The sequence below is a fragment of the Vipera ursinii genome (genome assembly GCF_947247035.1).
Source record: "Vipera ursinii genome assembly, chromosome: 1".
Lineage (NCBI taxonomy): Eukaryota > Metazoa > Chordata > Lepidosauria > Squamata > Viperidae > Vipera > Vipera ursinii.
In genome coordinates this window covers 257,408,044-257,435,972 of record NC_139512.1, presented here as the reverse complement: position 1 = coordinate 257,435,972, position 27,929 = coordinate 257,408,044, and the positions used below count along the sequence as shown (strand labels likewise).

At 40.2% G+C, this 27,929-nt stretch overlaps 1 protein-coding gene across 1 annotated transcript; it reads left to right on the top strand.

Annotated features, from left to right (window-relative positions):
* Positions 1 to 1,084: 1,084 nt before the first annotated feature.
* Positions 1,085 to 27,669, top strand: GPRC6A (G protein-coupled receptor class C group 6 member A; the record flags this gene model as incomplete). The annotated part of the gene is made up of 6 exons (XM_083350179.1): positions 1,085 to 1,278; positions 8,572 to 8,875; positions 14,308 to 15,138; positions 20,903 to 21,115; positions 24,353 to 24,476; positions 26,537 to 27,669. 6 exons carry the CDS (start codon positions 1,085 to 1,087, stop codon positions 27,667 to 27,669), a joined length of 2,799 nt encoding a protein of 932 aa, XP_083206305.1.
* Between the last annotated feature and the right edge of the window lie 260 nt (positions 27,670 to 27,929).

Below are 27,929 nucleotides of genomic sequence, written 5' to 3'. Positions count from 1 at the left end.
TTCCCTTAGTTATGATAGCATAGTCAAATTAATCAAATTAATACATTTCTAATTGTAACACAATCAGTTAGAACAATTTTCAATATATTTTCACATATACATATCCATGTCCTCTTTTTAAGTTTTACCTAATTGGAATAAGATATTCCGAACTAGCCTATAATATATAAAAGAAATCTTAATTTTCGAGTAGCCCCCATTTCCCCCATTTCATTATATAATAGTTATCCTGTCTAAAATACATATATTGTTCATTTCAGTGCATTCTTATGTTATACAAATTTACTCTATTTAACATCTTAATAGTTCACCAATTATTGGAAAAAAGGTTGTTTTTTTCCCAAAAAATATGGACAAGGTTTCACTCTTGTCCCCCCCCCCCACTCTCTCTTTTGTCCTCCAGGCTGTACATATTCCGTTCCTCTAATCTCTCCTGATATGTTTAGTCTCTCAGACCTTTTTTTGCTTCCCAAATTGCTCAGTAAATCCTCAGGCATAGCTTCCACTTATGGAAGAAGGTACTCATTATTTAGTGATAGCAAATAAATTAATGGATGTTATTTATATTTATTTATTGCAAACATCTGTGACTTCGAAGGACCTGACTAGTATACACCTGCTATCACAATCAACGTCAGCCTAGAAACCTCCAGAAAAATGCAGGTAGGAGATAGTTGGAAGTGTGTGCTGCTGCACTGGATGAGGATGATGGAAGTTGTAATTCAGTGTATCTGGGAAACACCTTCAGGAAGCCTTTTCAGTCAGAAAGTTTCTCTCTCTTTCTCTCTCTCTCTCTCTCTCTCTCTCTCTCTCTCTCTCTCTCTCTCTCACACACACACACACACACACACACACACACACACACACACACATCTCTACCACCCCCAATAGCTCCTCCAGTGGTCTCAGTTAAACAACAAGACCTGTCAGAGCTGGTAACCAGCATTTGGTTAAGGCGTGTGCCTGCCTTCCAGAACAGCTCCTTTCCCCTTATGTTATTTACAGGTGAAATAGGAATGGTGTTATTTGCCGAGCTGCTTGCTTAATTGACTGAAGGCAGCTAAAGATCAAACGCAAGAGAACTATGGCAATATTTGGTGCGTTGATACCTGTCTTCCTGATTTGCTCTCCTCTTGGTCACTCCTGCCGGAGCCCTGATGACTTTGTGGGTGCCAGTTCTCCTGGAGATATTGTCATTGGAGGCTTGTTTGCAATTCATGGCAAAATGTTACATTCTGAAGAAAAGCCCCTTAAACCTATGATTGCCAACTGTGCTGGGTGAGTAAACAACAACAGCTCTCTGCCATTAAAACGTTGTGAGGAAAATGACATGAAAGTGAACGGAGCTACTGAAAAGGGGAGAGGACTGGAAATTTAGTTTGTTTTTTAAAATGATTCTTACTTAAAAGATGGGGTTTGATCTGTCAGTTGAATGACTGCACGATTAGAGACTTTTATACTGCTATACGCAGATAAAATCTAGTACCAGGGTAGAGCTTCAACAGCTATCTTACTCAGATTTTATAAAAACAAAACTAATGGAGTTTACCTTTATGCCAACACTGTAGGATTGTATTGTAAAACTAATCTGTAAATTACTGTATTAAATTAATCCGTTGAATTCAACAAGCCTTATTTCTGAGTACTGATGCAGAAAGAAGGACTGTAAGTATTTTGTTGATTTATATCTCTTTTACAGTGTATGATTAATAATTGCAATTTTTAATATTTAGATCCATGACACAGTAATATGACTTTAAACACATAATGGGACCAGAATCTAGCCCAAGCATACAATATTCTCTATGCTGCAGTGTTGTATTTAACTTTTTAAAAACTATCTGGAAGTAGAAACTTTTATATAATGATTCATATGCAATCTCATTGAGAGTCTGGGAATTGATATCAGAATCAAAGATGATTAAGGTACCAAATCTACACTGTAATAATCTGGACAACCACTAGATAGTATCAAGAAGTACATCAATTTCTACCTCTTTACTGCCATCTAATGATCCTGCAGAATTTTGCTGCACAAATCAATTAGCCCCAATGGATATAGGATTGAAGCCCATTAATTTTATCATTCTTCTTCAAGAATTTATAAAGGCCATGCTTGGAATAGCAAGAATTTCACAAGATAAAATCATGTTACCTAAGAGATACCAAATTTGGTCAGATGACCACTAGAGGGGATCTTAACTTCTTACAATTCCCATGAAAAACTTTCTCTACTCATGAAAGATCCTGGGGAAATAATATATTCCAAATTAAGACTCAGTTCTGTAAAAAACAAATGCAGAGTGAACACGTAAAATTACATCTGGAAGCATTCAAAGTGGCACTTATCTCTCTTCAATTTTATCATGCCATGTAACTCAAACTGTAACTATTTCCTAAACTGTAGAGACTAATAACTTACTTGCTCTGAGAAGAAATAAAGTTTGGGATGGGATTGTTCATGAACCCCTAAGAAATAAGGGGTGCTGAAACGAATCCTTTCTTCTCTGTTGTATGACAATTGAGGTTGCAAAAAAGATTATTTTGCAAAGTAATTATGGAAATGAGGAAATGATTATGTCAGCATGTCTTCTGGATTAGCTATGCACATTTTAAAAATTATTTATCTCTACCTTCCACAGGCAAGATTGTTATTCTTTTAGTACTTTAATAACCGCAGGCCATTTTCCTGAGACGTAGGTGTTTTTGTAAGACTGGGAGATATGGGTAGAAAAGAGTTAATGAGGCCAGCAGGACTATAATAGTTTTCTATTATAGTCAGCAGTTACCAAAACCCCTTAGATATCAGTGAGCACTAATCAAGATCTTCCACCAAATGTATTGAAATATGTGGAAATCTAGAGTTCTGCCACTTTTACTTATTGTAGATATTGACTGGTTCAAATCCGGATCTTGACCAAAAGGGGGAAAAGGATAAGGACACTTTATTCTCACCTTTCAGCAATCCTGATAAAGGCAAGATCACTTATGTCACTGGCAATATCAGAAGCAGGGATCTCTTCTACTTTCCAGGAATTCTGGTTCATATTGTTCTTTCTCCAAATAAAAGTTAGTTGGTGGAAGGAGGGAAAGTTAAACTCCTGACCACAGCTCTTGATCAGTTTTAACCTTTACCCCAGTGACCTCTTACCTTACTACTTTTATTGCAATGATGAGACAGTTATCCTGACTCTGACACTTCTAAAGAACTGGATCATTAAAGAGAAGCTTCTGCAGGGATCCAAGGTGCCCATGCGCATATATCATGCACCCACCATCACCCACCCTTATTCCCCAGTATCATGTCTGTTATGTACTGGGCTCTTGAGGAATACCACGTGGGTTGCTGGAGCAGCTAACGGCTCTACAGCAACCCAGACTACAAGTCTTCTGTGCTGCAATTGGCTATCTCCAGTCAGCAATGGTTGATTCAAACCTATTGGCTGCCACCTAGGGGCTAGACTATATATTGCAGCTAGTTGCAGCCATTTCCCCACTACAGTTTCTGAATGAACTAAACTATGAGTTACCTTGTACTCAGTTATGCGTCTTCATTCCTGAGCCAAAGAACCTGCTATTTAACAGTGGCAATGAAGGTGGGATCCTGCTTCACTGATTAAGGAGTTGAAGTCTATGAGGGAAAGGCAGCGCACGCCAGAGGGAAAAGGCATTTCCGCCCCTCTCTCAAGGTCAACTAGCAAGCTATGCTAGCGACCTCATGTTCAGTGAACTCATTCCCTGAGCCTGGAAGCAGGATTCGGAAGAACGCAGGGACCAGCAAGAGAGAATGCCGAAGGTTGGAAAACTGTGAGAATTCGATGTGAAACACCCGGAGGAATGTCCATCATATTTATCGCAAGTAGAAAACTACCTCAGGGCCAATCAGATCGCAGAAGAAGGACTGAAGGCTGCAACACAACTCTGTGTGTGCGGCCCAGCAACTTTTGATTTGGCTGAGAACCTTTTCACGCCGACACCAATCGAAGCAGTCTCCTACGCAGATCTCAAAAAGAAGCTAACTGGGCATTTCCTGCCCAAGATGTCTGAAATGGCTTGGCGGTTCAAGTTCGACCAAAGAGTGCAGGTACACAGTGAATCAGCTTCGGAATTCATAGCGGGCCTAAGGCAGGCCGCACGCCTATGCAAATTTTCAAATTTAGAAGAGCGACTATGAGATCGGCTCGTCTGTGGCCTACAGGACAGAACGCTTCAGCAGAGACTCTTTGCTATGCCAAACTTAACGTTTTCTGAAGCACAAGACAAGGTGATGGCCGACGAAGTTGCCGGGGGCGCAGTTCAAACAGTACAGCCCACCAAATTGACAAAGTTTGAAGAAACGGTCCACCATGAGGACGCCAAATGCACCAAAGAATCTTCTGAGGAAGAAGAACCTGAAATCAACTGACTCCAAAAGCAACCCAACGCACAACACCGCAACAGCCAGCAGCAAGAGGGCAGTTTCAAGGCAGTTCTCTTACCGGGATGCAAGGGGTGCGGCAGCAACCATTTTCACGCCAATTGCAGATTTTGATCAGCCACGTGCAGATCTTGCAGAAGGACAGGCCACATCGCAGTGGTTTGCAGAGCCCGCCAGAGAGACCGACCACCCAAACACCAGTTGGAAGAACTGTATAGGAGAGGTACTGGGGCCCAGGGTCCAGTTAGTGTGGGCTGCAGAAGTGTATGCTGCACCGGGGCTCAACGCCCCCTCAAACCCAAACTTAAGCTCATGGTAGAACTGCAAGGAGTTCCATGTAAGATGGAATTGGACTCTGGCTCTGCAGTCTCAATTATTTCTCAAGACACTTTTAACTTCGTGTGTAGGTGCAGTAACAATTGGGCCAAACTAAGACCCTCAGATATAATCCTAATGGACTTTCAAAATGCTCACATTAAAGTTAAGGGAGAAGCCACTTTGTTGGTAAAGTTTAAAGGGTTTTTGGGGCACCTGGATGTAATAGTAGTAGGGGGCCAGAGAACGAGTCTCATTGGACTCGATTGGTTTGATATCTTAGGTATTCAGATTACTGGCATAAACCGGACACAAACTGCAGACCTCGTGTCAGTATGTGAGGAATATGCAGATATTTTTGATTCAACCCTAGGAACATACACAGGCCCACCTATCTCATTTAAGCTAGATCCCAACGTAGTCCCAATCAGGGTTAAGCCTCATAGGGTCCCCTTTGCCTTAAAACATAAAATTGATTCCTAAATCGATAAGCTTGTAGAACAGGGCGTGTTACAGCCTGTTGATGGTGAGGAATGGGAAACTCCTATAGTCATTCCACTTAAAGCCAACAGGAAAATTCACATTTGTGCTGACTATAAATGCACCCTAAATAAAGCCCTCCAGCAACACGCTTACCCAGTCCCAGTGGTCAACCATATTTTAGCCTCCTTGCAAGGGGGTACTATTTTTGCTAAACTTGATTTAGCACAGGCCTATCAGCAATTGCCGGTTGATGAGGCCACAGCCACGGCTCAAATGATCGTGACTCACAGGGGGCTTTCAAAGTTAAACACTTACAGTTTGGAGTCAGTGTTGCACCGGGTATTTTTCAGGGAATCATGGAGCATACACTCAAGGGTGTTCAGGGCATCTGCCCTTATTTTGATGATGTTCTTATTGCAGGGGAATCCCCAGAAGTGTTGGCCAGTAGGCTCAGGGCTGTCTTGCAGAGGCTTCGTGAAGCAGGCCTCAAATTAAAAAAGAACAAGTGTAGTACGTAACTGAATTTCCCCTCCATGCAGGGGACATTGCTGTTGAAACTGCCACAGATAAAATACTTAGTAGAGTATTTTCATGGGTATACATGGGCTGGTTGGATAAAAGTCCAGGCTCAGAATTTCAGAGCTATTTTGTCAGGAGGCATGAGTTATCTGCCCGTAAAGGGTGCATCTTATGGGGAAACAGAGTCATAATTCCCACTTCCCTAAGAGACAGGGTTTTACAATGATTACATGAAGGCCATCCAGGCATTGTCAGAATGAAAGCTTTAGCTAGAAGCTACCTCTGGTGGCCTGGCCTTGATAAGGACATTGAGACTCAAGTCCATGGTTGTTATACATGCCAGCAATCTAGGCCTGAAATGCCACAGGCTCCAGTTCACAGGTGGGAGGAAATGCACACTCCCTGGCCTAGGGTTCACATAGGCTACGCTGGGCCCTTTCAGGGACAGCTCTTCCTTATAGTAGTGGATTGCCACTCCAAATGGCTGGAAGTAATCCCAGTTCCTAACATGACTACTGCTAGGACCATCCAGGTGCTGAGAAAACTCTTTGCCACACATGGGTTGCCAGATGTCTTAGTTTCAGACAATGAGGCCCAATTCACTGCTGCTGAATTTCAGGCCTTCCTTAGAGCTAATCTCATCACACATGCAATGTCTGCGCCTTTTCATCCATCTTCTAATGGTCAAGCTGAACGCATGGTGACGACAATGAAGGAAGCACTCAAGCACATTGTCACAGGTGACTGGAATCACAGACTGGCAGATTTTTTACTCTGCCAGCATTCTACACCCTGCACTGCTACAGGCAAAAGTCCTGCAGAACTACGTTGAGGGAGGCGTTTGATCACTAAACTGAACAGGTTGCATCCAGATAGAGTGGCAGCAGAAGCCTCTCGACCAAAACCCCCAAGGGGGCTGCACATGGGCAATTGGGTTTGGCCAGGAACTATGGCCATGGGAATCTGTGGGTTCCTGGTCAAATTACCAAGGCATCCAGACCCCTGTCTTATGAAGTGGGGTTGGAGGGAGGGTGAGTTGTCAGACGACACATTGATCAGCTCAGGAAACGGTTTCCAAAACGGCCACTAAGTGAGGACTGTGTCATACGTCCCTCCCAAGGTCCTCAAACTTGTGGCAAAGCCAGTCCTCACATGGACTATCAGGACTTTTCCTTCTTAACTGAGGTGGAACCAGAGGGAGAACTGGGGAGCCCTGGAATGCAACATGGAACCCGTTAAGGAGCAAGCCAACCAAATGTCAGCAACCGCTGTGCCTACTTTGCCAAACAGGAACAGTCTGACTCTGGGGTGGGCCAACCTGGAGAGGCCAGCCAGAGTGCATCGAATCCCCTTGACTCAGGAGCACAAAGGGACACAAGTCTACCCAGCTCACTGGGTAAGCTGGTAGACCACAAAGTGATGGGAACTCTGAGACATTCCTAGAGCACACAAGCCTCCTTCATATCTTGCAGATTACGTTGTAAAATAAAGAGCTATATATTGTTGTAATTCCTGTTTGCCACTACTCTACAGAAACTAGTGCTATGATGTAACTGTCTAAAAGTGCCATCTTTGAAGCCTATTCATTGAGACGTTGTTTAATAACATTGTAACCTACATTGTTTTTTACTTTTTATTATTATTATCAGTGCTTTTTTGTAAAAGAAAAAGGTGCCAGAACTCACACATGTCATACAACCCGCCTTGCCTACCCTACAAGGTTCCATCCAAAAAAGGTGCCGGAACTCCGTTCTGAGCGTTCTATGAGAAAAAAAGCCCTTTTACTTTAGTGTGTTTGGATAATGAGTCTGGACAATTGTTGAGACTAATTGGTGTTATTATGGTCTGTTCTAAGAGGGGAGGGGTGTTATGTACTGGGCTCTTGAGGAATACCACGTGGGTTGCTGGAGCAGCTAACGACTCTCCAGCAACCCAGACTACAAGTCTCCTGTGCTGCAATTGGCTATCTCCAGGTGGCAATTGTTGATTCAAACCCATTGGCTGCTGCCTAGGGGCGAGACTATATATTGCGGCTAGTTGCAGCCATTTCCCCAGTACAGTTTCTGTACGAAATAAACTATGAGTTACCTTGTACTCAGTTACGCATCTTCATTCCTGCACCAAAGAACCCACTATTTAACAATGTCCAAAGGATAAATGTTGCTCTCCCTCAAAAGAAGTTTCTTCCCCTGGCTTAAAGGAAAGAAGGCTGGGGAATTGTAAGGTTCCTAGCCCTCTTCCATGAGGCAGTAGAAAGGACAAACTAGTTTTGAACGTGAAAACAATAAAGCCTATTTGGAGGAAAAACAAGTGAATTTTGAAACTCAGTAACCTAAAAGCAGTGGAGGTTGCCTTTGTCAGTAGTCTGATCCAAGCAGTCCATTTGTCTATCAGAGATGGAGCATTTCAACATACAGACCCAGATGAATCAGTATGCGTGTAAATACACTCACATATTCCAAAATCCTATAAAAATTGAGAGGTAATTTAATCTGGGTAATCACTGCAGAATGGCATTTTTATTGTTTTTTTTTGTTTTTGAAAATCAGAGATAAATTTAACCATATATGTCTGTTGAGGAGAATTCAAATAATATTGATAAATGCCTGTCAGGTATTTGGTCTGACTTTTCTGTCAAAGGTATGTATTATTTGTCTTATAAATTAAAGGGGGCTAATCCCTTGGCTCTTTTATGATTCGTGGACTTCAACTCCCAGAATTCCTGAGCTGGTCTATGGGTTTATGGTAAGTAAAGAGGCAACATGCTTCCTGATTTTGTATAATGTCATATAGCTTCCGCTGAAACAACTAACAATTATTTCTGTATTTCTTGGTAGCTTTGAAGTTCAAGTGTTTCTTCAGAGCCTTGCAATGATCCATGCCATAGAAATCATCAACAACTCCCCTCTTCTACCTGGAATTAAACTGGGCTATGAAATCTATGACACTTGTGCAGAAGTCACCAGGGCAATGGCTGCAGCTTTGAGGTTCCTCTCCAAATTTAATGCTTCCAAAGACCTGGTAGAATTCAAATGCAACTATTCAGATTACACACCCCGAGTAAAAGCTGTTATAGGAGCCACTTATTCGGAAGTGTCTATGTCAGTTGCAAGAATATTGAATTTGCAGCTAATACCACAGGTAAGGTCATTCTGGAAACATATATTTATTTTCAGTCAGCAAAATCTAAATGAATGAATATCTCAGTGGCATAACTGGAAGCTGAATACGTATAGTTAAGAAGGAGCTGCATTTGGCAGTTGCATTTCATCAACTTTCTGGATTTAGAATACAATTCTGTACAGAACTCAGCAACGTATCTGTATTTTGATAAAAGTATTTTTATGCTGCATATTTTTCCACATGCATGATATTGCACCCTCAAGCCTTTAGAAATCCATTGCTAATCTTAATATGTGGAAAAAGCAATAGGGAGAAGTAAGAAATTATGTCTCACAAATTCTTTCAGCTAAAGGTTCTCCAGGTTTCTCCTGGCTGTGCTACCTTTCTGCATGCAAGTAGTTCTCAGTTTACGATCATTTATTTAACAACTGTTCAAAATTATGGTGGTACTGAAAAAATATGACTTACCACCATCCTTGCACTCAGAACTGTTGTAACATCATCATGTGATCAAAATTTGGATGCTTAGCAACTGAGTATTGTATCGTGTATTTATGATGTTTGAGGCATCCCGGGGTTATGTGATCACCATTTGCGATTTTCCCAAAGGACTACTGACAAGCAAAATCAAACTTTGTAAGTCAAGAGCTACCCATAAAGTGTTTTTACGAACATACAGGACAAATTAGCAATCTGATTCTTCACTTACATTCTTCACTAATGTGCAACAAAAGGTTGACATCCCTCACTATTATCCCTGCTTGCTGGAAATGCTCTTAGTTGTATACATCTTAATACAACTGCCTAACATGCAAGTAGCCCGGGTTTGAATCTCAGAAGGGTATGGCTAGCTGATGAGAGCTAAATAGCTCAAAACAGCTACACTAGTCTCCCTTTAATTCTTTGTTGGTGAATTTAAATTTAACACGCTCTTAGTTGTAGTTCAGCAATATCTAAAAGGCCAGATTGTCAACTCTATTCTAATTGGAATAGTCACTTGGAATTAGAGGCTCATGTACATCTCATTTTTTAGTACATTTTCATTCATCATGACAGCACAGCCATGAATTTGTCAGAACATGAGTGGAAATGTGGAAATAAAGCGGGGGGTGGGGTGGGGGTGGGGGGAAGGAGAGGCAACTATAAATAGGAAGTAACGTAAACCAAATTTAAAGAAAACTTTTTCTCCATTAATATCTTATCTACAGATCTTATTTTTTATAGATAGTGCCTAGACAAATTGGTTTTTTTTCTTTAAAATTATCTAGAATCATAGCAATAGGGCTGGAAGGGATCTTGGAGGTCTTCTAGCTAGTTGTTTACATTGAGAAAATCATTCAAATAACTAGGCATAGTTTTCAGGCCATGACCACACACAGATGCACAGCAAATGTAGGATAATTATGTACTACAGAAGGCCCAGCAATTGCTTTTCTATACTAATGAGGCATGTGTATTTGGCCAATCAAAGCACAAAGGTTATTGGGCCCATGCAGGGTCTGCCTTCCCCTCAGAAAAGTCCAGATCAAGTTCTTTGCTCTACCTGAAACCTGATTCTTTGCTGCAAGGTGAGCATTGAGACCAGCACCTGGATATCTACTTTCACACACTATATGTATTTTGCTCCTGTAGATTTGATTCCCCCAGTTTCTTAGGGACAATTTTATCTCAGCCTCCTCTAATGCAATAAATTAAAATTGAAGATTTTTTTTCCCCTTAACACTGCATACTTGGTCAGAAAAATGCAACTGAATATTGGAGGCAACAGATTAAGGATACAGGACTGATATGCAGGTAAATCTGGCACAGTTTCCCATGGAAATATTCCTGATTAGCTCCCTTACCCTTCTTAGAACTTCCAGATATTGAAATTAAATCACAAACTGTAAATACATTCTCTTTAGCATGATTCAGTGAGATCCATCTTAGAAGGGAAATACAAACAAATTCCATTTGACTAAGGTTCTGCCCATGTGGCTAATACTGAAATGATAAATCATATTCTGATTGATTGTGCATTTTATGCTGATATACATTTACAGTAGATATCCTCCCATTTAAATAATTCTCTGGCCACCTCAATTGCGTTTATTTACTCTCAGGCAGCTGTCATTCTGCTACTTAAACTTCAGCCAGATTTTGCTATGTAGTGTGTATGTGAGATGTGTAGCTGATTTATGGAGATGCTTACCCAATTTTATTCTTAGGGTTGTTTTTTTCTTTCTCTTCGCGTAAATTATTTTTATCATCAAGCTTCATTATTGGTAAATGGACCACAAGAAAGATTTCTTGTCTTCAGAGAGTCCTCATACACTCCCTAGTAAGAGGTGAAGAGGCTGCTGAAAGGAAAGGAATGGTCAGGAGATACAGTACATGTGGATGTAGTAGACTGTTTTGCTGAAAAGCAAGGATGCTCGGAGGGGAAAGAAAGCTCGCCCGGGGGAATTTTAACATTTGCAATGTTAAACAGGGTTTCTCTCGCTCTTCTGTTCTTTCCTGGTAAACTCTTTCCTGAAATCAGAAGGGAATCCAAAGAATCCAACCATTTTGGCAAAATGCTGAAGTGAGCAGTGCGACAGCATGACGCAAGTTCTGCCCCTTTCCTACACGTGTGTGAGATGTTACAACACTTGTCCCAAAGGGGCAAAGCTTGTGGTGGGACAGCCCAGTGTTTCTTTCATCGTTTCACCCTTGTTCGGATTCATCCCTTCTGGCTTATGGTTTCTCCTGAACAGAAGGAGATGTATTTCTCTCTCTGTCTCTCTGTCTCTTTCTTTCTGGCTCTGTGTGTATACACATATATTTTATGCGTTTCTATGTGGGAGGGTGCTATTTGCATTAATAAAATAGATGGTTAATATATGCATATGGGGTTATTTTTTTCAATCAGGTGCATTATTTTACTTACATTCATTAATGTTATTATTTTAGTATACGTGCTTGTCTTATGTCTCAACACTATCCTTTCTCTGGGTGTGTATGACTCATACATATTGGTGAAATGGTTAAGGCTTCAGGCTAAAAATTGAGAGACCCTGAGATTTAGTCCCACTTTAGGCACAAAGTCAGCTGGGTAACCTTGCACCAATCTCTCTCTCTCTCTCTCTCAACTCCAGGAAGCAAATAAGGGCAAACCACTTCTAAAATCTTTCCAAGAAAACTTTAGAGACCAGTCCAGGTAATCACCAGGACTCAACACTGCCTCAAAGGATATCTACACACTTACATATCATTCTGTGTGTTTATGCTATATATCTTTATATACATAAACACACCTACAAATATACATTCTTTTTCCTTTGTAGTGTTCAAATATTCTTCACTCTTCATATATGCCTTCACATAAATAGGTATGCTTTACATATGTATACATACACACATATAATTTTTTGTTTTGCAGGAGAAAAGGATGGGTTTCCCCTGGAGTTTGCAACCCTAGATATCTGGGTATTGTACAACTTGTTGTACAATATTGTGCACAATGTTTACTTGCTTTCTTCCATGGAGGAGATTTCATATTAAGCACAGGATCACATTCTTTTTGTATAAAAGGGTACCTATTTATATTTCACAAATTACCATTTAAAACTACAAAAAATTAGGGAATCAATGTAATTAAATAAGGCATGTATTCTCAAGGGTCTCATACATTGTGCAATCTGCACCTTTCAGATCGTCTCACTTAGTGTCTGTCACACAATCATTCTGGATTCCCTGCAATGTTGTACATGTTGAAAGTGAGAAAATTACCCAGCAGTAAGAAACGTTTGGCAGCAAATGAAGTTATTCAGGCTGGAAATGTATACCTACTTAGCAATACAGACGTTACCTTGGACATAAGAGGCTTTTTTTCTGAAGAAATTAAGCAAAGCTGCTTTGGCAAGGAATGAGCCACTGTGTGGCAGCTATAAGATTTTTCCAACTCTGGGTGAATGTAACCTTCTACCTAAATAGACAAACTGTTTTGACAACGTGACTGGTATTTTTAAGAGTTTCAATTGAACATTTCAAGTGAGGTAGCTATGTCAAATACTAAACATTGAAATAGCCCTGTTGTTTTCACTTGTTAAAATTAGCATTTTCCAGAATACCTAGCCTTCCTGCTTACCTTTGTCAGCCACATAATCTCTATTGTAAAAGTTTCTGTTTGTAAAGTGAGGCTTCGTGCTAGAATTGATGAACTTTTTTCCTAGATTGCTTAGCCATCATGGCCCCTATTTACTCATCACAGAGCTTTTCTGAGGATGGATAATTAGTTAAATAAGGGTCTGGGTAGCCAGACTCTCTCCTGGCTAGTGTCTCCTACAGTGTTTCTACTGCAACATAGAACTGAAATTCACTCTCAGAAGAATTCATAGCTGATTGGTTTTTTTTAAAAAAGCAATCCTTCACTGAGTCCAGAAAGATAAGGGTGGAAAAATAGAAAACATGGAAGAAATCTTAGAAAAGGACATTTAAAACATGGGAGGGACCACTTGATGTCTTACCTGAATGGCAGGTACTTAAGACATCCATCCAGATAAACATGTTGCATTGCTTCGTATATGGAGCAAAGTATTTCAGAGGACTACTTATCCACTCTCAGATTTTCCCCTAAGAATTCAGTAATTAACTTTGCTTACAATTTTTCCCCAAAATATTATATACACATACACACATATACATACATACATGCGCGCGCGCACACACACACACACACACACACACACACACAGAGTAGTGGCCAAAATTGTGGAAACCTTTTGGGAAAACTGTTTTTTTTTTGAGGTTTGATGGCTAATAAGACCACTTTTTTTGTAGTAGTACCATAAAATTATATATCAGTGGAAAGATAATTTAATCAAGATTGTAATACAACATAGTTTGTTCAATTATCTGTACTGTGTTATATGAAAAGTTATAGCCAAATAACCAGAAAAAGGAAGCACAACTTACTTAGGTTGATATCAGGTAGCTTTCCTTCATCTGATTGTAGCCAATGAGCATGAGTGCTTAGAGAGCCAATCAGGTGTCATCTTGTTTTGGCAATGAGACAATCAGATCACAGTAGGATTCAGTTATTGATGTCATGTATTGAAGCTGAGAGGAGGACATTTGTCAGTTTGTTATGTGATCGCTATCAAATTGAAGTGTTTTTAGACCATCAAGTACTAGAAAATGAAAACTTTTAGAGCCACCATGAAGTCACATCAGCCCTGAGTTCATTTTGCTAAGAGTATAATCCAGGGGTCTTCAAACTTGACAACTTTAAGACTTGTGGACTTCAACTTCCAGAATTTCTCAGCCAGCCCTGGCTGGCTGAGGAATTCTAGGAGTTGAAGTTCACAAGTCTTAAAGTTGCCAAGTTTGAAAACCCCTGGTATAAACCTTAAATAATACCCTGTATTGTGTGACCTAGTCAAAACCTCTCCCTTTTTCCATATACCTGAACTGTTTTGCCCTCTCCACAGGTCAGTCATGCAGCCACGGCAGAAATCCTTAGTGACAAAGTGCGTTTCCCTTCTTTTCTGCGCACTGTGCCCAGCGATTCCTATCAGACCAAAGCAATGGCACGATTAATCCACAAATCAGGATGGAACTGGATTGGAATCATTGCCACAGATGATGATTTTGGGCGGCTTGCTGTGGAAAGCTTTGGGTTGCAGGCCATGGCCAACAACGTCTGCATTGCCTTTAAAGAAATGTTGCCAGCTTATCTCTCAGACAGCACTATCCATGGCAAAATTAATCAAGCACTTGAGAAGATTGTCAAGGAAACCAGGGTAAATGTCATCGTCGTCTTTCTGAGGCAATTCCACGTAATGAGACTTTTCAGAAAAGCAATAGAAAGGAACATCAATAAGACCTGGATTGCAAGTGATAACTGGTCAGCGGCTGTGAAGATTAGCACCATTCCAAATATCAGTCGCCTGGGGAAAGTGGTTGGATTTACCTTCAAAAGTGGCAACATGTCCTCTTTCCATGAGTTTTTGAGCAATCTGCCAACTGCACCCAGAGGCAACAACACATTCTTAAGGGAATATATGATGCTAATGTCAACGTGCTCCCATATAAATGACCAAGGTCTGAGTAAGTGCATTTCAAACTATTCGACAGAGAGTTTGCTCCTGAATCACACTCGCCCAACTAACAGCCTTTGGCGAGAGGAATTTCTCATTGCCAATATTGAACCAGGATTTATCCACAGCACCATGCTGGCAGTGTATGCAATTGCCAAGGCCATTCAAAAACAGTGCAAAGACAGAGACTGTAAAGATCCGTACGCTTTCGCTCCTTGGGAGGTAGGGCTTGATAATATTTTTCATGCTCTTTTAGCTCTGTTTTGCATCTCTTTCTTCCTTGCATATTGGAACACGAATATTAACATGAGGGTCTATTTTTGTTATTGACTCAGGATGACTTATGATGTAAGGATGATTTATCAACAGGATTAAAACATCCTGAATGTAACATAAGTTTGTGTTTCGTTCTACATGTAGTGGTTTCTTAGCAGTTGAAATTGTGTTCATTTCCTTGCTCCTGCAAGCCTGAGATCTTTGCTTCTCATGGTAGTTGGAGAAACCTGACATGACCTTACACATCATACAAAAGGTTTATTGGATTCACAAACATACTAGCTTACTCTTGTCGAGTAAGCCATAAACAGCTGGATTCATAGTACATGCTAAACTAAAACCAGACAAACGACATCACAATTTAGGATTATATGTCCTGTGCCCTGTGCTTTGAGAGACAGCACATTTTTATAATCAACAACAAGTGTGTATATGTGCATATTACAAGCTTAAGGTTCACTTATGTTTGTTTTAATTTTGGTTGGGGCTAAACAGATCATATTTGAAGCTGAAGAGCCACTTACAAGATCAGCTTCCACCATTAAAATTTAATAAGAAGGAGTTAATTGAAATCTAAGCTTTTTTTGGGGGGGGAGCTTCATCTTTGCTCCTAAATGAAAATACAAATAGACACCTTTGTTGTTGTTAGTTGCGAAGTCTTGTCCTACCCATCGCGACCCCATGGACAACGTTCCTCCAGGCTTTTCTGTCCTCTACCATCTTCTGGAGTCCATTTAAGCTCACACCTAGTATGCTTCAATGACTCCATCCAGCCACCTCATTCTCTGTCGTCCCCTTCTTCTATTGCCCTTTTACTACTCCATATATCCCCCTATTCCCCTATTGACTACTTTATAATTTCTGGGTGGGTCAAAACTCAGAGAAAGTAACCCACTCAAGATATCATGAATGCATCTTGGCAAAAGGGATTTAAATCAAATCCCAATAGCAGCCCCCCCCCCTTTCAAATTCTGAGCATCACATTTTAGTGACAGGGTTAATTCTTTTGAAAGTAAAATCCTTAGTTTCAAGAAGAAAATTTTCCATTCTGATCTACAGTAATTTGCTGCTATCTCAGCAACAATATATTGTTGAGATGTGTTTGAATATTAGTAGAGGCAATATATTGTTTCATCATGCTGTTTCCAAATGTTATTGGAGATGCTTGCTATACCTTACCTTAAAAAATTCTAAGCAAAACATCATAGATAGCAAGCTGACACTTCCCCCACACACGCACACACAGATGAAAGCATAAAAAGAGGAAAGAATAAAGAGACAGCTGATGAAAGAATAAAGAGATAATCTCAGCGAGAGATACCCTTGAGATTATCAAGAACCTGGTGCTTAGCATATATTGAGGGCTCTTCATCCATTTCAGTGCAGCCTGTTTTCATGCAGGTCCTTAGTTAGGCTGACTCTAAATAATGGCCATGTTTATTTAGTTAATAGACAGCCATCACTGGCATAATGTTTAACCATCTCTTAGCAAACTAACCCAACAATTTTCTAGAAAATGGCTCTCAAATAGGAAAAAAAAGTGTTGCTAGCTTCTTTCTCCAGTATCAGCCCAAGCAGAGAGATTTCCACTTCAGCTAATTTTCTCTAACTTAGCTCTTTCACTCGAGATCAAATATAAGTAAACCATTCCTGACTTAAAAGAAGAAGTTTTGTGCCTTTCAAGTACCCAAAATATAACTGCCTGAAAATCATTTATCTTCCTCTAAGAGAGGCAAAACAGGTGTAGAGCTATAATAATCAATCAAATAGAATCCAACTGACATTTTTATCTGAATATCAGGGCTGGAATATTGTCTTCTGCATTTTTTTTTCTTTTTCCCTTATACAGCAGAATCTATTTGTAAGGCAAATAATGAAGCACCCCTCATGGCCCTTAACCTTCTTTTGATCTTGTAATTGAAGAAATATTTGTAAGTGTGTGTAACCCTGAAGTTGTAATCCTGCTGGACAATCAATACAAACTTCTGATAGACATATATATGAGTGTGTCTGGATTAGTTGCACACATTTTACGACCCTATCCAAACTTTGATTGTTTAGGATTGGATATTCTCAGCCACAGCACCTACTCTATGGATTGGCATCCGCCAAATAGTTACACGAGCCCCATTCTCCCTGCCTTAAGGGAGCCCTAAAAGAGCCCGGGCTCTTTTCCAAGATTTGGGTTGCAAAGTTTGGGGTCAAAGGGTCAAAGTGGGGATATTGTAGGTGAGTGTTTTTAATCAGTTCTCTCAGAGCAAATAAGTAGGGAGTTTCTATAATGTTTTTCTTGTTTTCGAGTCTTCTGAATGCCTTCATTTTGTCGTTTTGGAGTTGGGCAATCTAGACTCTCTCTCTCTCTCTCTCTCTCTCTCTCTCTCTCTCTCTCTCTCTCTCTCTCTCTCTCTCTCTCTCTCTCTCTCCCTCCCTCCCTCCCTCCCTCCCTCCTTCTCCCTCTCCCTCTCTCTCTGTATATGTGTGTGTATCTGTCTGCGTGTACATGTGTTGAAGGGATTTTTGAAATCCAAACTCACTGATATGTTGTTATTCCTGCTTCTCGCATAATGTTTTGAGCTTAATGCTAATGCTATTATTGAGGGAGTACCCTGTCAACTTATCTTGTTTTTTGGGTGGAGATACACTTGCAAAAGAGCTTTCCCACAATTACTGAACCCTCAACTTTCTGGCAAGTGGACCTGACTTTAAAATGGTTCTGTTTGTTTTTAGCAAAGACTTTAAATCAGTACTCCTTTAAATCAATAATCTGGGAGGTCTACCAATTATTGTGGACTTCAACTTCCAGAATTCTCAGAAATTGCAAAGGGGAATTTTGGAAGCTGAAGACTCCCCCCCCATACACACACACCCATTATTTGCTGAGAGAAAGGATTCCCCAAATAAAAATTATTCACTGTATAACAGTTTTTAATCATGTTATTAAAATGGGATTTTCCTCATTTGGAGGTACTGTGATTGGTTAGCAAATGCTAGGATTTAAAAACAAATTGAACTATGGCCATGAACTTTATATGCTGCTTGTGAACTTCCAAAGTATGGGCATTGTATGTCTGGAAGAGAAAATGCATAAAATATCAATAAAATGATCGAGAATTTAGATCATCCCCTTATCATGAAAGCCAAAAGTTTGTGGGAGACATGATAGAGACTGAGATATCCATCAGTTTTCAAAAAGTGGATCAAAATATTTTTCTTCTCTCCTGCAAATACACAGTTTTGGAACTCTTCTGTGAAAATGACAATTTTTTTCAAGCTAAATGATAAATTCTAACACTGCTGCCTCAAGTCTATGTATATTTACCCCTACAGTGTGGCTGTAGTATTATTTTTTATCCTTATTAATAATTTTTTATTCCCTCTTTTATTGATATTATTATTATTATAATTCTTTTGCTTTGCATGCATGCAGAGTGTTTCTGTACTGGAGACAAATTCTTGTGTGTTTAATCACACTTGGCCAAATAAAGTATTCGATTCAATTCAAAAATGAATTTTTAGAATTCTAAATAATGATTGGCACAGGTTAGAATGGATTTTTCCCCCAGATTCGGCAAATGTACTGATAATATTTTATTTATATTAGTAATTTGTTTAATTAATATTTTGTCTTTCCTCCAAGAAGTTGATGCAGCTTCCATGGGAAGCCCTCCTCAACAGAACAGGAATATTTAATGCTACAAGTTTTTATTTCTTTATGGTAGCTTAAGGTATCTGATTGGCTTTTGCTAGTAGCAGGTTTTGGGCTGACTGGAAGCTTGGCCTGATTTAGAAAGGTAATGTGCATGTTGCTAGTCATTGAATTTGCAACATTTGATCTGGGGAGAGTATTAGCATCAAACATATAAACACTTTCCTGAATCACCCAATGCTTTGTCATTCAGTGACTCATAGCTTTACCCCCACATCCCTTTTCCTGAAAACATTGTATTTGAAATGATAGCAATGATCTGTAATGAGCCATACCCTTCACATAAACATAATATAATTCAATCTTACAGGCATCAAATAAAGCAATTAACCACATACGCAACAGCCTTTCACTCAGTTTGTTGTGCAATCTAAGAACAAATGTGGCCAGTTTTATTAAAGCTGTCAAGATTGTGTTCCTGAGTCCTGAACAGTTTCATTAAAAGCAAAACTATACACAAATGGCATATCCATTTCCTAATATATCCAAGAAGTCAAATGAGGAGCATATGAGGAGTGAGATGATAAACTGAAGGATTGCATTTCAATGATGAAAGTAACATGAAGGGAACAAAATGGATTAGGACTCTTTTCCCTGAGCTGCTAGAATTTTAGTTGCAAGGTGTTATTGTTTCTTTTATTTTACTCAGGATAGGGGCATATTCAACACTGTCTTTCAAGTACAATATTCTGCTATTCTCCTTCTGCATAGACTGAGCTATAGTGGAGTGGTACGGTACCATAAAAATGCCTGGTACCATAAGAAAGCATTGTATTCTTGAATCCCCTTCTATGTAAACATTGAATTTATACTAAACTTAAAATATAAGTAATTTGCAAATGTGAAATTATAAACTGAACAATGATATTATAGTCTAGGCTTTTGTCTGCTGTGCTGCTTTTCTGTTTGTAGTGAGTTAAGGTCAACTTGCAGAGTCTGAAAGAGATGTAGTTTATCCCAACTGAACATTCAACCATCTCATTCAGACAAGCTTCAGTTCCTATGGTAAGACTTGTGAAATTCTCCCAGACTAGGTCACAGGTGGACTTTTAAGCCTTGACAACAACATTAAAAATCATTTCAATTATATTTTTAATGCGGAAAGAAAGAAGAGTTAATTACATGAGAATTCTATCAATACAATACTTCAAATGCAATTCCAAAAAGCTGCCACATGCTCTGGAAGAAAGGTGAAGCTACTTTAAAGAGTTACAGATAGGAATTATGTTCATGTGCAAAGCATTTTTACTCAAGTGTTTCCAAAATGCTGCAAGAAAGTAATTGTATGGACTGTGTTTAATATTTTGAGTTGTATAATAGATTCACATTAAAACAAGTCTTTTTTTCTGACTCAGCTGACTTCTTCAGTGGTCCCTGGAATGCCACTCAAAGGACAACTGTGGCGTTCAACTCAAGGAAGATCGTCCATACCCTGTATTTCAAAATATTATTACTGCTAAAAGTCATTTAAGCCCAAATTGTCCCACGTCAAATACATCAGCCGTACATTCGCTAACCATGTCCTTCTCAATTATAGTTATGATGAATAAAAGCCAAGATCTGTTTCTTCTTGAAATGATAAACATATTACAGGAAGCTATACTGAAGACTTCATAGCATTTGCAAAAGTTAATCGCATTAATTTTCTATAGCTTAGTAATATTGTTAGTAGCTTATTTCTTTCCAAGGGAAATAAGATTAAGTTAATATTTTATTTTTATTTTAGCAAATAAAACAATAATTTTATTTTAGAGATGACAGCAAGTTGATAAACTGCCTTCTGAAAGAAAGCAATCAGGAAAAGCTTCCTTTATTTTTATTTCATTCCATGATCCTTTCTTCAAATTTTAATTGCCCACCTATTCCCCTTGCTTAGATGGTTTCAATAAACATTTTTTCTTAACACAAATGCTCAAGTACGCAGTGCTATTATGTTGCTGCTATCTGTGTTTGCTTTCCTTAAGCAATATTGTTTTTCATCATTACTTGTTTTCATTATTGCAGTTGCTCGAAATACTTAAAGAGATAAAGTTCACTGATAATGAACGGGAGGTCTATTTTGACTCTCAAGGAGACATTAACACAGGTTATGACGTTCTCCTCTGGAAGGAAATTGATGGAAGAGTGGTGATTACCAACATGGCAGAATATGACCTGGAGAAAGAAGACTTCATCTTTGCAGATAAAGAAGACGAAATTGAATTCATGAATCTAAAGGTATATGAAGGCACCTTGGAAAAACCATGGGACTGAAATACACATGGATTTATCCATACAGGAGATTTGTATAGACCTGGGCCCAAGCTTTAGCTTGCCACTAAATGGGGAAAGAAAAATGCAGGAAATATTGGATTATGCCTAGGCCACCTGAATCCCATCCAGACATTTAGAACATCAATCCATAAGTCCCATTTAGCATATGTTGTACTTCAAAATGTCTAGAGGGCTCTAGACTGATCATCACTGTAAGCCAAAAAGCTGCTTTAAGGAGTTAAAGAGAAGTGTTTCATGAGCACTCCCAGACCCTCTGAAGCACCTTTTCGCCTTCAAATGTGAGGGGCTGTAGAGTCCTAAAACTCCTGTCATTATAACATATAATAAATATTTGTTTTTCCCCATTGTGACTTCTGGTCAAACAGGTTTTTTTGAAACAGTTCTAAAAACGTGTTTGCCAGAGACATGAATGGGATGAGAATACCTTTATTCTTTTCTTTGAGATATTTCATATGGTTGTTTAAAGGCAAAATCTCCTTACCACAAAGTTTTAAAAAGAATTTTACAATAATAACACATGAAAGGCAATCGTTTGAAGCAGCAGTATCAAGAAATCAAACTAACAACAGTAGTAGGAACTCTAAATTGCAAAAGAAAGCTGGGCATTCATTATTTTAAGGAAAAACACATGTAGATTGTGCTGGTCCCTTTACAGAAGTCTGGAGAAAGAGTAACATTTCCATTCCATGCGAAGATATTCTGTAATGATGACACTCTTTGTCTTTTGCTCAACAGTGCAACAGTTTATACCTTCAGGCACATGAATTAGGTTTATGTGGCTTAACAGAGGATCCAAGAGGTGCATGGAGTTCTTCAAATAAGATTCAGAAGGCATTTAGGGATTAAAAGATCCACACCAGAGCAGGAGCTAAATTCTAACTTTACCTCGATCTTTTAAGTAATAGGTGTAATATATTTTTATTGCCTTTGCCCAGAAGAGCAACTGAAAATACCCGAGTGACCTTGAAAAATAGAAAGTTAAACAATGGTCTAATGTCAGGGCACAGTTGAGTGCAAAGTCCTTCTCCGGAGAGGAATAAAGCAGGTGAATCAGCAAAAGCTCTTTTGACACTAAGCTCTTCTGGTAACTAATAGCAATACACCCAGTGAATCTCAGATTTTACACATGGCCCTTTGAAAAGAATGCAATTCCTTCCAACTCCATTCTGATCATTTGGGTCCCCCTCTAATGGTGTCTGGGTTTCAGCCAGACTTCTACAAATTCCTTCCAAAGACCTCCTGAATATTTCCATTCCCTCACTGGAACTAACTGAAGGAAACTCCAAGTAAAGCAGTGGGTCATTTACATACTGACACATTATCCCAACTGGCAAGATTTCTGAGAAATCTCAAAGGCTGTCCATACCTAAGGGTGCCACAGCATCACCATCCACTTATATCTGTTTAGAAAAGAATGGAGCTATTGTAACCTTGTGCTTCTTGGTCCTACTTTAGCTGCTCACCTGGAGGCTATGACAGTTAATGGTACTGAAGGACAATGAAAGATCCAAGAAAAATAACAGGTGGTGATGGCCCTATCAATTCTGCATTGGTCCACCAGGGGCACTGAGGTTGTAGATGCACCATATTTATTTATTTATTTATTTTTATTACATTTATATCCCGCCCTTCTCCGAAGACTCAGGGCGGCTTACAAGCTTAGTATTGCACCCACAGATACAAGGGATCAGTTTCATCTAAAACTTTATACCACATATAGCAGTCCTTCTTTTCACACACTTCCATTCTCATTGAATAGAAACCTGTGAGCAGGACCCAGATTAAATTAGTGGAATTTAAATTTAGATTCAGATTAAATAAGTAGTATAGGTATTATGGCTCACCAGAGCATGTGCTAGAGGCCTTTTCTTTGCTACTACAGCATCTTTTCATTGATGGTATCTTATTGTGAAAAGTCTCATCTGGTGCGAAAAGCATTCAGAATATATTCCTATACTCCAATATGGCCAGAGTTGCCAGCCCCAACTCTAGACAATCATTGATGCTTTTCAGAGAATAGAATAGAATAGAATAGAATAGAATAGAATAGAATAGAATAGAATAGAATAGAATAGAATAGAATAGAATAGAATAGAATAGAATAACAGAGTTAGAAGGGACCTTGTAGGTCATCTAGTCCAACCCCTTGCCCAAGCAGGAAACCCTACAACATTTCTGACAGATAGTAGTCCAGTCTCTTCTTGAAAGCCTCCGGTGATGAAGCTCAGACAACGTCTGAAGGCAAGCTGCAAATAGATGTCTATTGTTTGAAGTACAGATAGTCCTTGACTTATGATCATAATGGAGCCTGGAATTTCCATCGTAAGTCATGATGGTCATAAGTCAAGGTACCCACGTGATTGGACCTGATTTTATGACTTTTTTACAGTGCTTGTTAAAGCGAACACCACAGTCGTTAAATAAAAACTGCAACCATTAAGTGAATTCATGTATTCTTATGGGCATTTTTTTTGCTGGAAACTGGCGAAAAAGACTAGAAACCAGCAAAAAAAACATAGTAAATTGTGGTTACATGACCATGGAATGCTGCCACCAGTAGTAAAGGTGAGCTGGATACTAAATGCCTAAAATACAGTCATGGAACCAGAAGTGTATGCAGCCATCAGAACTCCAGAAATGAGTCGTAAGTAGCTTTTGTCGGGATCAGTTGCTAAGCAGCCAGTTATAAGTTGAGGACTATCTGTAAGAAAGTAGAAGAGAACAAGGGAGGAGCTCCCCAATATTCTTTGCAAGAGTATGGCAGTATGAAATTTCAGCAGGGCCATTCAGTGGCACTCTCTCTCATGGATGGCACATCAGGCAAGTTACCTCCACCACAGTATGTGGATGGGCAATAGTATCCAGAATTGGCCACAAATAATATACATTTAACAGAGATAGTCCAGCCTTGGATTTCGATTATTTACACCAGGGGTCTTCAAACTTGGCCCCTTTATGACTTGTGGACTTCAGCTCCCAGAATTCCTCAGCCAGGCACACCTGGCTGAGGAATTCTGGGAGTTGAAGTCCACAAGTCATAAAAGCGCCAAGCTTGAAGACCCCTGATTTACACTAAGGGTCAGATTACAGAATACTATTCCTGGAAAACTTAAGATGAGTTAGTTAATATTTATTCTCATTACTGTTTTTTCTCTCCTCCTGGTGCATTTGTTCTTGCAGAATGTCCAGTCCAAATGCTCTAGGAAATGCAGACCTGGACAAGTGAAGAAAGTTTCCGCAAGTCCACACACCTGCTGTTACGAGTGCATCAGCTGCCCTGAAAATTACTATACAAACCAGACAGGTAAGAAGCCTCAAGGTTAAATTTGTTGAAGGATGGAACATTTGTATGTTGTTGTTGTTGTTATTGTTTTTAAAGAAACCCTCACAGAAAAACAATTTTTTTTCTGGTGCTTTCAGAAAAGACTTTTTATTGTTCTGCCTCATTCACGTACACCCACACACAACACGAGAAAAATGTGAAGTAGCTGCAGAAAACCATCTGATTCGTAGTGCTGTGGAGCTCCTCTCTGTAGAAATCGTACAACTGCACGTATATGTAGGATTGTTATAAGGACCACATCTAATAATGCAGAAGGAGTGTGTGGGACAGCTCAGGAAACAAGGGATTTGTTGATAAACAACTCACAGGAGAAGCCTTGAAAGATACAATCGAGCTGTTGGGCTTTATATTTAACTCCTGTTTATGGACTTCTCATGTGACTATGGTGAACGTGAATAGAGAGCCATCTGTATCTGCCACTGAGAACTGGAGGATCTCTTTCTCCCTTCTCCATTCACATTATATCTGTGTCAGAAGCACCAAGAGGCTTCTGGGTCAAAAGGATTAGCCAGTGACATGACTGTTGCCCTGGGGACGCCCAGTTGGGGGCTCCTTTCATGTCACCTGGCAGCAGCTAGAGCAAGGACGGGAGCTCACCCTATCCCACAGATGTGGACTTGCTAACCTCCAAGTCAGCATCCTAACCTACTGAGCCACCCTGCTCCTTCCTTCTCCATTAGATATGGCAGGCGTGATTCTCTGTGAGTGGGGTGGTGATGGAGAAGTATGATCAGGGCTTTTTGTTTGTCATAGAACACACAGAACGGCATTCCGGAACCTTTTTTCAACGGAATTTGTGGAACTAAAATGTTCAGTCAGACCTTTCAACTTCTTGAGGGGGAAAAAAAAGATCTCACAAGGAGTTGGAAGGTCTGACTGAACTTTTTTTAGTCCCACAAACTGTTTCTCTGCAGCAGAAGAGAAACATGCCAGAGCTGGAAAGCAAGTTAACAAAGAAATGCTTTTGGGAAGAGGGAGGAGCTGCGCCAGGAGGAGAAGAGGCAGGAAACGGGGCTGCCATTTCTAGAAGGGAGAAGGGAGACATGGGGCAATGCAGGGCAGCAAGCAAGTGCTGTTCTCTGCTCTGTATCCCTGCGCAGAGCTGCTGTGTTCTCCGTGAGACAGGTGGCAAAGGACTGGTGGCGGGAGGTGGCGGGGGAGGCTTGTGCCACCCGGTAATGGCGCAAGCCATGGGACAGTTGGCCTAGGACAAGGAGGCACCCGGGCAGGTGATCTGTGGGACAAAGCTTAAAGAAAGCCCCTCCAGTGGCGCACAGCAGCAGCGGAGCCATTCACCGTCACTCCCCCCTGGCTCTGAAAGGGCGGATGGAGACCGGGCCTACCCCACTCATCCCATCCACCTTAGCATGGCAGTCTGGCTCGGGAAGGGAGTAAAAGGTTGCCGATCAAGGAATGGCCTGGCAAGGGAGGGCCTGAGTTCCGGCACCTTTTTTCTTACAAAAAAAGCACTGGGTATGATATTCAGTACAAGAAGGGGATGACAGAGAATGAGGTGGCTGGATGGAGTCACTGAAGCAGTAGGCGTGAGCTTAAATGGACTCCAGAAGATGGTAGAGGATAGGAAGGCCTGGAGGAACCTTGTCCATGGGGTCGCGATGGGTCGGACACGACTTCTCAGCTAAGAACAACAACAATATGTCATGGCTTCGTAGAAATGGTCAGTTGTCAGGATGCAAGTATGTTGTAGCAGCATTTGATGATTCTGTCACTGAGTGGACATCTTCATTTTGATATCGTTGTAATTTGCTGCAGATGCCACTGATGGTTGATTTGAAATGGCTTAGATTAGAAAACTATTCTAATATTCTGCTGAGAATCTTTTTTTTTTCATTCTTATTCCCTAAACTTGTGCCTACACTTTTGTAAGACCAAATATCTCTCAAATTAAAATAAAAATAATTCATTCTAGTGAACCAAGTTGATGCATTTCTAAACTTTCAACAACATTAAGAGAAAGGATAGGTGCTCCTATTCAAGAATTTTTTTTCTCCTATGCACAGATATGGATTACTGCATTTTATGCAACAACAGAACCCACTGGGCCCCGGTGAACAGCTCAACCTGCTACAGGAAGATGGTTCAATACCTCAACTGGAATGACTGGTTTGCTGTTTTGTTACTGGTTCTCTCTGCCCTTGGAATTGTGTTGATTTGCGCCATTTTTATAATATTTACTCGAAATGTGGACACTCCTGTTGTAAAGGCATCAGGTGGCCTAACTGTATGCTATGTTATACTCCTCTGTCACTTCCTGGCTTTTGTTAGCACAAGTTTATTCATTGGCCAGCCCAAAGCATATAAATGTAAACTAAGACAAGCTCTCTTTGGCATTAGCTTTGCCCTCTGCATTTCATGTATTTTGATTAAGTCCCTGAAAATCTTGCTGGCTTTCAGTTTCGATCCCAAGTTACAAAAATGGCTGAAGGGCCTCTACAGGCCCATCCCCATTGTGTCTTTTTGCACAGGGATTCAGATCTTGATATGTTCAGTCTGGATCACTGTGAGAAGCCCTTTCGTGGCAGAGAACTTCTCCATCCGGAGAGTTATCATCCTGGAATGCAACGAAGGTTCAGCAGTGGCCCTGGGCATCATGTTAGGATACATCGCCTTCCTCGCATTCATCTGCTTTATCTGTGCTTTTAAAGGCAGGAAGCTCCCCGAAAACTACAATGAGGCAAAATTCATTACTTTTGGTATGCTCATCTATTTCATTGCATGGATTATATTCATCCCTGTCTACACCACCACTTTTGGCAAATACTTGCCCGCGGTCGAAATCATTGTCATTCTGATATCTAACTATGGGATCTTGTGCTGTACATTCTTCCCCAAGTGCTACATCATCCTGTATAAGCAAGAAGCGAATACTAAATCCGCCTTCCTTAAAATGCTGTACAATTACTCTTCCAAGAGTGCAGGGAGTATCAGTGTCAATCAAAGTTCTCTGGACTCTAAAAGTGGGACCCCTCCAGTTCCTAGCACAAATGCTTGTTGTAAAGTTAAGGGTGAGAAAAGCTGGCTGAATGGTAGCTGCCATTTGCAGGCCGCTGGGCTCAGAGAAGTGAGAGGGGAAATCCACTTCAAAAATACAGCGGGGCCAACAATACCAAGGAGAAGACTCTCTAGCATATGAAGGGAGATTAGAAGTGGGGGGAGGGGCAGGTGTTCTGGAAATATCATTTCAGGATGAGGTCATTTGATTAACCTTTAAGTATTTATCAACACCCAAGAGATGCAGGTCTCTGCAGACATGATGTTGACTTCCTATGATTGTTTCTTCTCTGCTTTCTTCTCCCGTTTGCCTAACTGTGATTCCTAGCTTACCTAGAATTTGAAATCAGAGGTCAAAAGTTCAGCCCTGAGTAGAATTGTAATCCTGGGTTAGGGGGGAAA